Consider the following 13,401-nt stretch of genomic DNA (forward strand, 5'->3'; position numbering starts at 1 on the left):
TTACAAAATTTCACATCTGGGCCAAAGTTTTGGTATAATCAGGTAAAAACTATGTTTGAGATTCTAAAATGATGGCTAATCAGACATCTCTTTGTCACTAAGTAGATCAAAAGCAACCAAAGAATCAAGCAAAACAGCATTAAATTTCATAAGTTTGAAGTCAACAGCCTGCAGCCAAATTTAGATCATCAAACTCTATAGCGCTGATGCATGTGCTTATATATGAATTTATGTATGGAATTTAAAAGCAATCCATCTGCAGTAGACTGACTGGCCTCCATTTTCATAAACAGAGTCATGCTCACAGGGCTACAAGTTCAGCCTTAATCTTGAGCAAATTAAACTTTGACAACTTGCTGTAGTTTGTTTATTATCATTTACACACTTCCTCCCAGCTCTCTAAAAGTCTCTTGAGGTCTGGCCACCAGACGCAGAAATCGTTGGGCTGTTAAAGGTAAGGCAAGCTCCGTCTCAGTTGCCATGTTCACGCATGCTTATCCCATGGAGCTCCCTGTTGGAGTCCTACTACATGTTTCCTTGACTGTTTGTGTAGCAGTTTGGAGAAAATTCTGACAGCTAATCCACTGAGGATTAGCTGTCCTCACTGGCTGTTTCCCTAGCTGCATTTATACCTCGCCTCTTTAATCACTCTGACAGATGCATTTCTTCCAATTGAACTTATAACCAAGGACTTCACTAATTTGTTCCAGCACTTTCTTAATGACCAAGTACTATGTCTTGTTTACCCACAAATATTTAGCAGGTGTGTCAAGCTATTTGCCATTTCATGCTCAAGTAAATACCAAGAAGTCGTCCCCAGTTATGCAAAAGTAATTACAAAATATCATAGGAGAGAATTATTGGTGAGGAGTATATCGAGTATATCATGACATTATTGAAAAGGCGGCACTTCCATTTTACCACCTGGCTCTCAGCAGCACCTATTAGAGCTCAACTCATCCAAGGTAACAGAGATCTCCATTTTTGAGACTATAGGGCAAAGGGAAACCTTTGTCAGATTCACAGCTGGCGGGACGTGACTAATGCACAGGTGCAGGCTCATGGGAAAACTCTGCTCAGGGAGGCAAAAAAAGGGAGGCACAGAGCTTGAACAAATAAGTGTTTTTGTGTAGCTGATGGAACACAGACAACACACAAGCTGTTTTGTGTGTGATTGAGAAAGATCGCAAAACATACACAGAGGGAGATCTGCAGCAACTGAAACTGAGAAAGTGCGATACACCGACCGGAGATAAAGTATGCATTTATTCTGCACGTCTCTAGACAAATTTGAGTCAACATCTTATCATCCACATCTTACTTCTCTTCCAAGAATGTGAAAAGAAAGACCAAAGTATCACCATCGTTAAACTTTTGATATTTTTTTTAATGAAACAAGTACCCTGACCCTAGATATAGAAATTTACAGTAACCTGAATGAAAAAGATTCAAAAACAGTTCATACATAACAACTACTACAAAGGTCATATTCAGGCACTTGAAACCATATACAGTCCTTGTTTGTCATGCTACACAAAGAATGTCTTTGGTCCTTTTCCCTCCCAGTCAGGTCAGCTGAAACCACAGTCAGAACAAAAAAATGACAAAAAAAAAAAAAAGTTTGGTTTCGTAACCAGTATTTACATTTCATTAAGACCCGAGCCTACATCAGACACAAACTGAAAACGTTCATATATAAAGCCTTCATATTTTTCCATATACATCCACATTGGTTATGAAATACCAGAACAAAAAGGTATAATTATAATGGCTCATATTAGATTTCTTTTTTTTTTTTACAGCAGTGTTAATTGATATAAATTAGTGGAATATTTTTGATACAAGAGTTGGCAAAACAACAAAGTTGGGGGTCAAAATAACAAAGCTACATTGTTACAGGGATACCAAGCACATGACACCCTAAAATCCCAATGCATCAGCATCCATCATGTTCTAGCTTCAAGAGCTCCATCGCTGTTATAACTATACATTACTGAAACTTGTTTTATGTCTTCAGCTGTCGCATTTCTAACACAATTCAGTCGATTTGCTAACATTTCCCACTTGCAGCAGGTTTAGATGCTTGAGCATATGTAAATTTGTGCAACTGGCTTTCTTATCATCACTTGTTTAAAAAAATCGTTTAATAAAATGACATTAGTGAGAATCATTCAACACAACAGGAAAAATATGTAAACAGAACAATAAGGTAGTGAATTGGCCTGTACTGTAAATATGCAGATGATCAGACAGCAAGACAGAAGATTCTTTTATGCGCTGGGTCAATAACAAGTTAAACTTTGTGTAGTTGCTAATAGCTGTGTGACCTATAAATTGAATGTTTAGGGCACAAAAGTTTTTTAGATGAAAATGCCCTGAGCAATAAGTTGGCAGTTAGATTCCTTCCTGTCTGGCCAAACCTTAGTACATGTCATTTGCCTCCCTCCTTTCCTTCCGATCTTCACTTTCCCTACCAAATTATCCTTTAAAAATTCAAAACAAATCACAGGCACACGTTGAAAATATAATTTCCTGTTTTGAAACGCAAGTTCATCTAACAAAACAAAGACCTATTCCGTGAAGGCAGCAGAGCTAGAAACTTAAGATGTACAGCTCACAGACCCAGTAAATAGCTTCACACTGAGAAGAATGGATTGTCTTCTACAGCCAAGGCTGTTCGACACAACACTGACCCCTTACAGTGAACATTTCGGTTAATGAATGTTCTGCTTACATCAAAGTAAAGGTTCAAAAAAGAAACATAAACTTTCCACGCAGTGATAAAAGACACTGCTCAGCTGCAAGGCAGCCATGTTTGATAAGAGTTACTGCACGTAGCCATGGGTGACTGAACTTGCGCCACGTAGTAATTGCTGAAGTTGACGTCTCTGACATAGGGAGCAGGCTGGTAGTAGCAGGTGATGTTGGACAGAGCGGGGATGGCATTCTGTTCGGCCATTACACGCAACGCCAGGGCAGAAATAAGAGCCAGCGTTTGCCGGCGCTCGTGTCCCATCAGACACACAGTGCTTTCATCCACCACTTGTCTCAGAGTCACCAGATACTCATAGCGCTTGTCCTCCATGCCCGCAAAGTGGTTCTGCAGATATCCCTCCAGCTTTCTCTGCTGCTCGCTTATGTCGGGGAAGTCGATGAAGAAGCGCGAGCACATGTAGCGCTGCATCTGTTTCATCTGAGTTGCGGAAGATGGATGGAAACCGCGCACCAGCAGGTGGCAGTACTTGAGCAGGCCGCCGCCCCGGATCTCTTCTGGACTGCGGGTGGCGATGGTCTTGGAGCGGAGGTGATCCAGAGCTTCCTCAAAGTCTCCATACATACTCTCTCCCTGGACTGTAGGGTGGAAGGTCTCGGACATGGCTGTTTCCGAGCAGCGGTCGAACAGCAGCAATGAGTCCAGAGTAATCTGGAAGGAGTCGACGCTGAACTCGAACTGCCTTCTCAGCGTGTCCACAAACTTCAGTTCCACGTTTTTGCCAGTGTTGTTGGAAAGTGAGATGAGGCTCCAGCGATCTGTCTCGTTGCAAACTTTCACCAGCTTCTGAACATATGCCTCCTTTAGGGCAAGGGCTGTGATTCGATCTCTGCATACCCCTTCGGGCAAGAAGTCCACCAGGCAGTCCAGCACCACGTCCTTCACCAGCCGGAAGGTTTTGTCATCAGTCAAACTCAAGCCAAAGATCAGGTCCAGGTCTTTGTAGCCAAGGCCGTTGTCCTCATGAAGTACGTGGCTGGCTGCTGAACCATTCAGCTTAACATCACGTACCATCACGCCATGCTCCTCCAGTCGAGCCCTGACCACCTGAAAGTAAAGACACAGAGAAAAGACACAAAATGAGAGACTAAACACTTTATTAGGTTTATTGTGAAAGTAGAACGCACAATAAAGCATAAATTTGTAATTGAGTTTGATTAAGTTTAATTATATATTTTTTTAATCTTTCCTTGCATAATAAAGTAGTTGCTATGTTTTATTATTGTTTAGGGCTTACATGAAGAACACATCTCTGGAGTGAACGAAACGCTGCAGCTTTTTTAAAGAGCAACTGGCACTTAAGTGACTACTTATTGGTGTAGTCTCTCACTCAAAGAGATGACCTCCATTTACATTATAAAGTGACAGACCAGCGACAGCATAAGCAAGAGCACCCACAAACCTCCCTCTGGCAACAGAGCTCTCTATAAGTAGACGGGCCAAAGCCAGATTGCCAGGTGACTGCGAATGCGTTTCCCCCACTGCACCATAAATTCCACTTAACAAGTGAAAGATCCCAGATTCAGTCCCAGGACGAGATACCAGTCCCCTGAGGGGCTGTGTTAGAAAGTTTATCTGGTGTAAAAATCTGCCAAATCAAATACGTGGAGTTACTCACCGTGGTGACCTCTAGTGAATAAAGCGGGATTTATGGTTCAGCAGGGGTAACACATTTACAGTCCTCAGGCAGTCTGAGGACGGTCCGTCTACCCATAGAGAGCTTTTTTGGTGATGGAGGCAGTGTACAAAATATATACCACAACCGGTGTGTGGGCTACTCTTGCTTGGGGTGTAGTTAGTCTATCAGCCAGCTGCAGACACAAGCAAAGTTACAATATACAAGTAACAAGAATTGAAACCGAGTAAAACCAACTTTTTTTTTCATGGTTTTCCCATTCCTGGTGAACTCCGCTGTGACCCCTAACCCTATTCCAACCCACCTGTCAACTAATGTATCTTCAACAGGCACATAGGTCATGCACATCCAGCGACGCACTGTTAGGATTTTGGAGAACAAAATAGGAGCACATCTAAAAACCCTTCTCCGATCACTGTGCAACTAGAACCGTGTACGCGGACAGATATTTGTGGCACCATAAATTACGCTTCAGGGAGCAGCTGACTGTAGCTTTTTTTTTATCTCAAAAAGCTGCTCCACAGAGATTAGATGTGGAAAAGATGCGGCATGTCTGTGCTTGACAGGTGTAAGTGACTCATAAAAGGAACTGTTGAGCTTTGAACTTTTAAACTCATGAATGTGGACCAAATTGAAAAAGGTGTTTATAATGTTATTGGAACACACTGTACAGATGTACTGCTGTGGTTCTTGGGAAAATTACAGAACTACAGGCAGTTAAGATCTTTGTGCTTCCTGTCTGTTACATCACTCAAATCACACTCAGGGGGTGGGGGGGGCAACTAACAAGGCCAAGTCTGAAGAAATCCAAAGCACAGCTGTTCACAATTCATTAAAACGCTCTCACTATGTTATGGGAATCTGATGTTACTGTTCAATGGTGTGATGTCTCTTCACTGAATGCGTAGAGACAAGCAATGCCTATCCAGTCAGGTAATCCTATATACTGAAAGAGAGTATAACCATAATGCTACGTTTAACCTGCAAAAAATACAGGGCACACATACTGAATGCTAAAATTTTACTCTAAGCCTTAAGCTGAACTCTAACCCTGGACAAGAATATTAGAATGTATCAGAATATGTCATTTTTGGTTTTATTAAACTTTTCTCCCATATTTTGTCATTCAGGGAACAAATTAAAAAAAAAATGATTCTGACACATCAAAAAGTCGTTGGTTTTGTTTTTTATTCCTAGCTACTGTTTTCACTAGAACCATAAATTAGTCGATCAGAGAGACAAAACACTTTAAAACCCTTAACTAGCTACGCACACAGTCTAATCCAACCCAGAGTGAATTTAATAATCCTCAAAGATTCCTAAAACTCATATTTCCACATGCATTTTGTTGTTTATTCCACCTAATTCCAAGTGAATTAGGTCAAGTTGTGTCCTGAAGCCATTGTTTTAATGACCACATCTGGTAATCAGCACATTAGCTAGAGATAGATCACATAAGAAGAACTGGATGAGAAAACTTGTTACTACTCCACCTAAAACCCCAAATTGGTGTTTTCATAAACTTGTTTATTTATATTAAACAAACTAAATAAAATTATTTAAAAAGAAAGCTAATTTCAGTTACTGCCTCATTCACAAGCAATTACCACAGCCAGTAGTTTTGGATACTTGATTTTTACACCAGAGTTCCTTTCTAACCCAACACTGGAGGATTTGTGTCTCCTCCCAGAATCAAACCAGGGATATTTTGCTTACTACTTAAATGTGTAAACTACTATACTATGGAGCCACTAAATATGTAATGATTATACCAAGGCAATCTAACATACAGTATCATGCACTGTGCTTAATACACAGACAATGAAATGCTACATGTCCTGACAACTGAATGGTAGTTTCTTAAAAACTTTTAAACTACAGATTCTGAAAAAAAGCAACATATTTCTAATAATTCAATCAGTTTGACCACAAATCCAGTATACTTCTAGTTTTCTGTTACCTAAACCTAAACGAAACAACAAGCAAACACTTCAAGAGCAGCCAAATATATATAGTATATTGTGCTATTAAATGAACTAAAGAAACCCCATTACTCCAAAATCTAATGAGAAAAGGTAGAGAGAATATTTTTGCAGAGAGAAATTATGCAGGATTTTAGTCCAGTGGACAAGACTGCAGAGATTTTTTTAACCTATCCAAGGGAAACCCACAGAAAGTATTTTCACTGACCTCACACTTAAACAGTTGGTTTGAGTTAACAGCACACTATAATGTGTTTGTTTGGGAGTCCCAAAAGTAGTGTATGGGGAAGTACAGCTGTGCTAGCCCCACAGAATGCATCCTTTACCACTCATAAAACAGGATGGTACATTTCCCAAATGACTCACCAGCACCTGATGAGAGCCTAACACTTACAGTGATGTAAAAACACATTACAAAAAGAATTGCAAACACACCAGACTGTCTGGTGTTGACAACGCCTTGGCGACAGTCTTTCCACTTTCCTTCTGGCATCTTAATAGTTTCCTTGACTATTTCATTTAAGCTGTGGACAAAGTGTGTTTTTATTATAGCTGTTTGAAATGACCCAGCCAGTTGCCAGCACATAGTCCCCTGGACGCCAATGAGAGCTCTGGGCAGTGAGACAGATTATCCCTGTGCCAAGTAAATGGCGACATCAAATGAGGAGTTATGAGTCCCTGACCTTCAAATCCACTCCAAGACTAACCCAGCCAGTCAGTAGTACAGTAGCTTGGCAGACAGCGGGGGATGCTGATGATGGTTTTACTTCTGACTTGAAATGCTTCCTCAAATTTCTTATGCACGGGTGCTCATTTCACCTGTGCTCTTAGACAAGAATGGGTTGTGTGCTGAAACATGATGCTCTTGTGATAAAAGTTTTCAAAGAAGGATTCAGTTTCAAGGATTCACTTAAGTTTTAATGTCTCAGTCCACTCAAACTTTATTTGATAGGAATATATCCAAGGGACCAATTTGGGGGGACTTTTGCTGTATTAGATGTCTGTGCCAGCCATGTAAGATTAAACTGGTGAGAACCACTCTAGTGTATGTGGATTTATTAGTAAAAACCAGTCTTACTAACCTCACAACCATCTGACTTATCTCATATAAAATCACAAATTAAAAGACTCGGATACAGCACTGGAACAGAATCGTAATAGTTTAGGTGTAAGCAAGTAAACTGTTCAGTATGAAAACTTGAGGTGGAAAAACTAGTAATTAAAACTTATACACCCGCAACTCTGTATTTTTTAAATTTCATTATGTTTAACACTTAGTTTGTTTGTTTTTTGCCAACCGTATTTTATAACAAGCTATCCTTGCCTATGGCATTGTAATTATTTTTAGCTACTTTAAATATAGTTATACTTAAAAGTAGTCTGTGTATTTGCATTTTAACTCTAAAATCAAGCAAACCAAAACAATAATACCAAGAAACTTTGGTCTTTGAACTCCTGAGTGTTGATTTTTTTTTAGATAACGTGATAACTTGATCCAACCTCGATCCAACCTAGCTACCAAGTCTGAGCAGCATACACCTGAGTTCGCTTTCTGGGATGCAGTAGAGTACACTAGCTGTAGCAACTAACCCTGTTGGCCATGAATGGAACCATAACCATGTTATCAGCTAATCCAGAACTCACTGACTTCTTCCTGTGGTTTGCATTCACACATTTTGGTTAACTTGCAGTTTTCTCGTGTCAAAAGAAGCCAAACTACAGGAAAAAGCTACAAGTTTACAAACACAGCTGATTCAGACCAGAGTATATGAACTATAGGTTTCAAAAGATAGATTCACTTTATAAAATTTTAATTTGTACCACAAGATGGTTTGATGTAACCTTTACTGTACCAGGTAATTCATTGAGAATGCATCATATTTACAAATACAACCTAGAAAAAGGCATTGGGTGATGAACAATTTATTATAAAGTTTGAGTAATGACAGAGAGTACCCTTAAACATTTTTTAATGTATGGGTTTTAAAATGTAAAAATAAAATCTACACCTTGTGTGTTCCAGATATAGCTATTGCCCTGTCCACAAAAGAAATGATGGGAAGTTTTAGTTTGCAAACTTTCAATTTGAAATTAAAATGAGCAGACAGAAACTCCAACTCATGAATGGAAAGCCCAGCCAAAGAGATACCATCAACACTAAAAAAAAACATTCAGCCTAGAAATGAATGTTCCCAGGTTACCTCCTCTACGGGAACTGGGAGCATGTGGTGTCTTCATGTTGCTCGGTCCCAACAATAGCCTACTGAGGAGTTGGTTTACAGTCTGGCAAGGGCAACAGCGGCTCAGGCGACTGCTCTCCATTTACCACAGTAACACTTTGTCATGCCCAACCCTCAAGCCCACTGTTATTACAGGCACTAATCCCATCCTCATATTCTGCTTCAAACCCAGGCCATTCGCTACTGTCTGGAGAGTGGAGTAATGTTTCAAGGTTTCATGAAAAATAAGAACCCATACCTCTGCCTCCACATATGAACCCATTCAACAATTTACGTAACTATGATGCATGCGTCACGTAATCTGCGTTTTTCATCATGTGATATGATGCTCCTCGGTATGTAGTACACTGGGTGTGTGTAGGTTTAGTCCGCTGAGAGGGATATCACAGGATCTGGCTTTGAGCTGTCAACGTTCACAGAAGTGTGAGTAATGGCAAAAGTTTTCCTTCACTGCTCCCAGGGTTCACTCACAACCAGACCACAAACAGATGTTATTTTAATGTGGATATTAGACAAATACACTGTTAAGAGATTGTCCTGTGACCCTTTGGGACTGTGATCCATCAGTTACTTCGCCCAGTATGACAGAACAAAATACTAGTGTGGCTACAAAATCACTTAGGGGGATGACTTTGTCTGATGGGAAGGTTGAAAAAGTGGCAAACTAGTGGTTTTGAATGTTGCAGCCTATTTACTGTGAAACACCCCGCATTACTGTCAACCATTTGATAGTGGCTTAAATCACAAAACTTTTTCCCCCTCCAACCACACTGCCACTGGTTTCCATTCATGGCCACATGGTATAAAAATCAACTTGCAGACATTAAGTCTTTCAACAGGGAGCATTGTGTCGCTTCATTTTTTTTTTGTCACGATATCTGCATGGTCATACAGAACACAATTTCAAATCAGTCTACACTTATAGATGCAGTGCCTTCATGGTTTCCACCAGAAAGGTTAATCCTGACAGGTTCAGCTGCCACAGAGAAGGTGGTTTCAGGGATTTACTGTTGCACTCAATTGATATATTTCTGTAAATGAGCTGTTTCATCTGCGAGTAACAGATCAAACAGTTGTTAGCCCACTTTATAGCTTCTACCAGCAGACATCTTAACATTTCACATTTGGCCAAAAAAACAATAGACCTCACACTCACAGTGGATAAGATCAGCTAAGCTGCCATAGCATTTGCCAGGTTCTTCCATACTTTTTGATTTTATTAACAGCAGCAATAGCAGCTATGTGTTGGTTCAAAGATGTTATGACGCCACCTCCCACAGCTACATTAAGTACTTTCCCAGATTTTCTTAAACACATTTCCAGAAACCGTGGCTCCACTTCTCAAAACTCAGAACACAAACTACACATCTAGTGTAAAATGAAACACACCACTCAAAACCATCTTATCAAAACTTATTTCTTCCACGGAACAAAACAATACACACAAGCATATTTATGTCAACTGAACTAACAAGAGAATTTTTAGAATTGCTTTCCGCTGCCTCCTCCGCCTCTCGCTCTGCCTCTTCCTCTATAAAACACCTGTATACGTCACTTGAAGCCTCTTTCACACAATGACACATGATCGAATTGTTCTTCAAATTGAGGCTGAACAAGCACAACTGCACAGTTTCTTCTTTAGTCACCTTTTCCACTCACTATGTGTTTATACACCTCTTTGTATTATTTATTAATAATAATAATAATAATGATGGATTGGATTTATATAGCGCTTTTCAAGGCACCCAAAGCGCTTTACAATTCCACTATTCATTCACTCTCACATTCACACACTGGTGGAGGCAAGCTACTATTAGTTATTATTGATCACTGTCTTCATCCACTCGCCCCAACCAGTTTCAAAAGATGGTTGCCTCTCTCTGAGCCTGGTTCTGCCAGAGGTTTCTTCCTGTTAGTAGGGAGTTTAACCTTGCCACTGTCACCAAAGCGCTTGCAAATACATAAAATACATACATAAAATTGAACTGAATCGAACTGAATTAACTGGGACTTAGCGTGTTGCATTTTGTAAGCCAGTGTTCCTATGTCAACAATGTGCGCAAATTCATGCAAACTGCATTCAGAGATTTGCAAAACTGACAGTGGAATAGTGCAGAGTTTAGCTGGACGGAGGCACGTTGTTTGTAGATGAGCTTCATGTTTTCAGAATTGTGACATCAATGAGTGATGTCACAATTGCTACATCCATCTTTTACATAGAGTCTATAGTTTTAGTAAGTTAAAAAAAACTTTACTGGTGTTTTGGGTTAAGCAGTATTGAGTATGCCAACGTCTTAGCACTCAAACACAATAGATAAAGAATATTCTGGATAAGAAATTTTCTTAAGAATTTAATCCGAAAGTTCCACAAAAAGAATGCAGGCTCATTGTAAGAAAAAATGGTTAAGGTCCCTTATGACTAGAGGACTATGTAATGGAAGAAAGGCATCACAGGGGAGAGATTACATTGGTAGGCCTCTTTGATTATAGGGGTCTTTGAAATGTGTGTGTGTGTGTGTGTGTGTGTGTGTGTGTGTGTGTGTGTGTGTGTGTGTGTGTGTGTGTGTGTGTGTGTGTGTGTGTGTGTGTGTGCACGCGCAAGGTCTTCCCTCCCCCATATGAACACTGTAGAAAATATTAATCATTCAAGCAACACATGAACCAGGATTACAGGCTATTAATGTCCGGAAAAACTGCAGCCCACGCAAATCCCCACATGTTCCAGTTCTAGTAAATATACTGTGGTGTGGTCATTATCTCACAGAAACTGTGAAAAAGGGACTTGCGGAGGAGAAGCACTAGTGAGTTAGTGGAAAACTGCAGTCACAGTGTCAGCTCATCTCCACTAATGTGTCTGACTGTAAGTGATTGAGTATCTTTTAAAGTTTTATCAGTTCTGCCACAAATCCTAATTACTGCAGAAAAACAGCAGAATGTGGAGCAAACAGAATATTTCAATATGTAGGCCTGATTTTGATTAGCCGGGCTTGTTTAGAAGTTATGTTACTGTGTACCTTTGGAGCAAGTGAAATCTCATTGACTCCACAGTCACTGCAAAATAAATATACTGCACTCACCCACTGTCAGCAGACTACTGTAAACTGCTATTTTCTAATTACTAAAAACTTTATTACCAAGATGGCATATGACACAGTTGTGAGCAACAGTGGCGGAATATCTTTATATATGCAGAGCATTAAAATTGCCTTTCACCCAAAAAGGTAACACACCTTGTGTCAAATTAATCAAAATAACAGTTTTTCATTAATTTCTTTCTTTTCTTTTTTTCTCTGTTTGTTGAGAATAGGGCGATATGGGGATACATGAAACTAAGAGAAGATGTACTTTTCCCTCTTCTCTGTCACTTCTGCTTCAGTGCGTTTTATTAGATAGCAAAACGACTATGAGAGAGCTAGTGAGAGAGCTAGTGAGAGGGGTCTCACCTGAACGATCTGCCGGGGCTGCACGGACAGCGTGGGGAAGTTTCCTCGGCCGTGGATCGGTACGCTCTCTCCAAGGATGGAGTCCAAACGCCGAACCTGATCCCATGACAGCACGCTCACCCGCCGACTCTGCTCCGAGACATCACCGGAGGACATGACGACCGGAGGCAACGGGACGTCCAGAGAAAGTGTCGTTGCACTGTTAGAACAACTTGAAGCAATTCTCCTCAAACGAGGAAGAGCCGGTGATGTTAGGGCGACAGTGGGTGTGAAAAGCTCCCAGTGCGTCTCCCTCTCTCACTCTCTGTCTGTTCTTGTGGAAAAACTTTCAGAAAGCTCCAAAATGTGTTAACTCTTTTAGAACATCGCACATTCCCAGAACAAAACTTCCTGCGCCTGCGTCGCTCTCTGTCTCCACTGACTGTCTGTGCACATTAGAGCCTCCTCTGGACTCGCCCGGGGTTTTAACCGAGCAGGGATTAACGGGCGCCACCCCATTGGCTGGCCAGAGCCTTAATAACGCTTCAGCATACAGACTGCACTCCGTTTGCACACAGACCCGTGAACACCTACTTCCCTTGCGTCACATGGCATGTTCAATGACTGTAGGAAGTATAGTAATTACTATGTGCAAGTAAAAAAAACACAACCTTGAACTGCTCACGTCAGGCTTCAAGACTTTACCCAAACTGCATACAGTACCTCATCTCACACTGGTCTGTTTAATAGGAAGGAGAAAAGACAAAGGAAGTTTACTTCAAATGCATTTTGCAACAATAAATAAATATATAACAACTAAAATGTATGGAAACAAATCATAATATCATCATATTCAAATTCAGTGTTTTTAATGGAGTAAGCTGAAAGTTCATTGTAAAAAAAAATAACAGACTTCCTTTTTGATTTGATACTGTGAAGCTTAAACAATTAAAAACAGTAACATTAGCAATCATAACACTTCTTTAAAGCCAAAGTCCTGAGTTATTTTCAAAAGAAAAGAAAACGAAACTTCTTGACCCCGTGTTAAAAGATGAACAAATGCTTCACATCACAACATTTGTCTGGCCTTTTCCTCTAGGACTATTTTCTGAATATCCCGCTGTTAGCAGACTAGCATCATTTATCCCTCATGCGACTGTATGGTAAACAGTGGGATTAAAGTTTGGTTGGGTTTAGATACAACGACAGAATGGCAGAATTGCATCTCAGGAAAGATAATTAATTTTTTGTTAAAATAACTACTTTGTTAAAGTTAGAGAAACATTGTTACACAGTTATAAAGCCATTGTTATGCCTTAAATAGCAACGGCAATGATCTCTTAAATGA

General features: G+C 40.2%; 1 protein-coding gene across 1 annotated transcript; it reads right to left on the reverse strand.

The window, feature by feature from the left end:
- Nucleotides 1-1,370: 1,370 nt before the first annotated feature.
- tent5bb (terminal nucleotidyltransferase 5Bb) lies at nucleotides 1,371-12,574 on the reverse strand. Its single transcript, XM_085396170.1, has 2 exons — nucleotides 12,075-12,574; nucleotides 1,371-3,820 (listed from the first exon to the last, which is right to left on the reverse strand). The coding sequence occupies exons 1-2, from the start codon at nucleotides 12,228-12,230 to the stop codon at nucleotides 2,795-2,797; spliced, it is 1,182 nt and encodes a 393-aa protein (XP_085252296.1). The 5' UTR covers nucleotides 12,231-12,574; the 3' UTR covers nucleotides 1,371-2,794.
- Between the last annotated feature and the right edge of the window lie 827 nt (nucleotides 12,575-13,401).

This window comes from Rhamphochromis longiceps, linkage group LG22, assembly GCF_057381845.1.
Source record: "Rhamphochromis longiceps isolate RC_006_pf linkage group LG22, R_longiceps_female_GT1.1, whole genome shotgun sequence".
NCBI classification, from domain to species: domain Eukaryota; kingdom Metazoa; phylum Chordata; class Actinopteri; order Cichliformes; family Cichlidae; genus Rhamphochromis; species Rhamphochromis longiceps.

Excerpts from the sequence above, each read along its gene's own strand:
- tent5bb (XM_085396170.1), bottom strand. The coding sequence starts at position 12,230 with ATGTCCTCCGGTGATGTCTCGGAGCAGAGTCGGCGGGTGAGCGTGCTG. Across the intron at positions 3,821-12,074 it reads AGCCCCGGCAGATCGTTCAG|GTGGTCAGGGCTCGACTGGA; the intron begins GTGAGACCCCTC and ends CTTTACTTTCAG.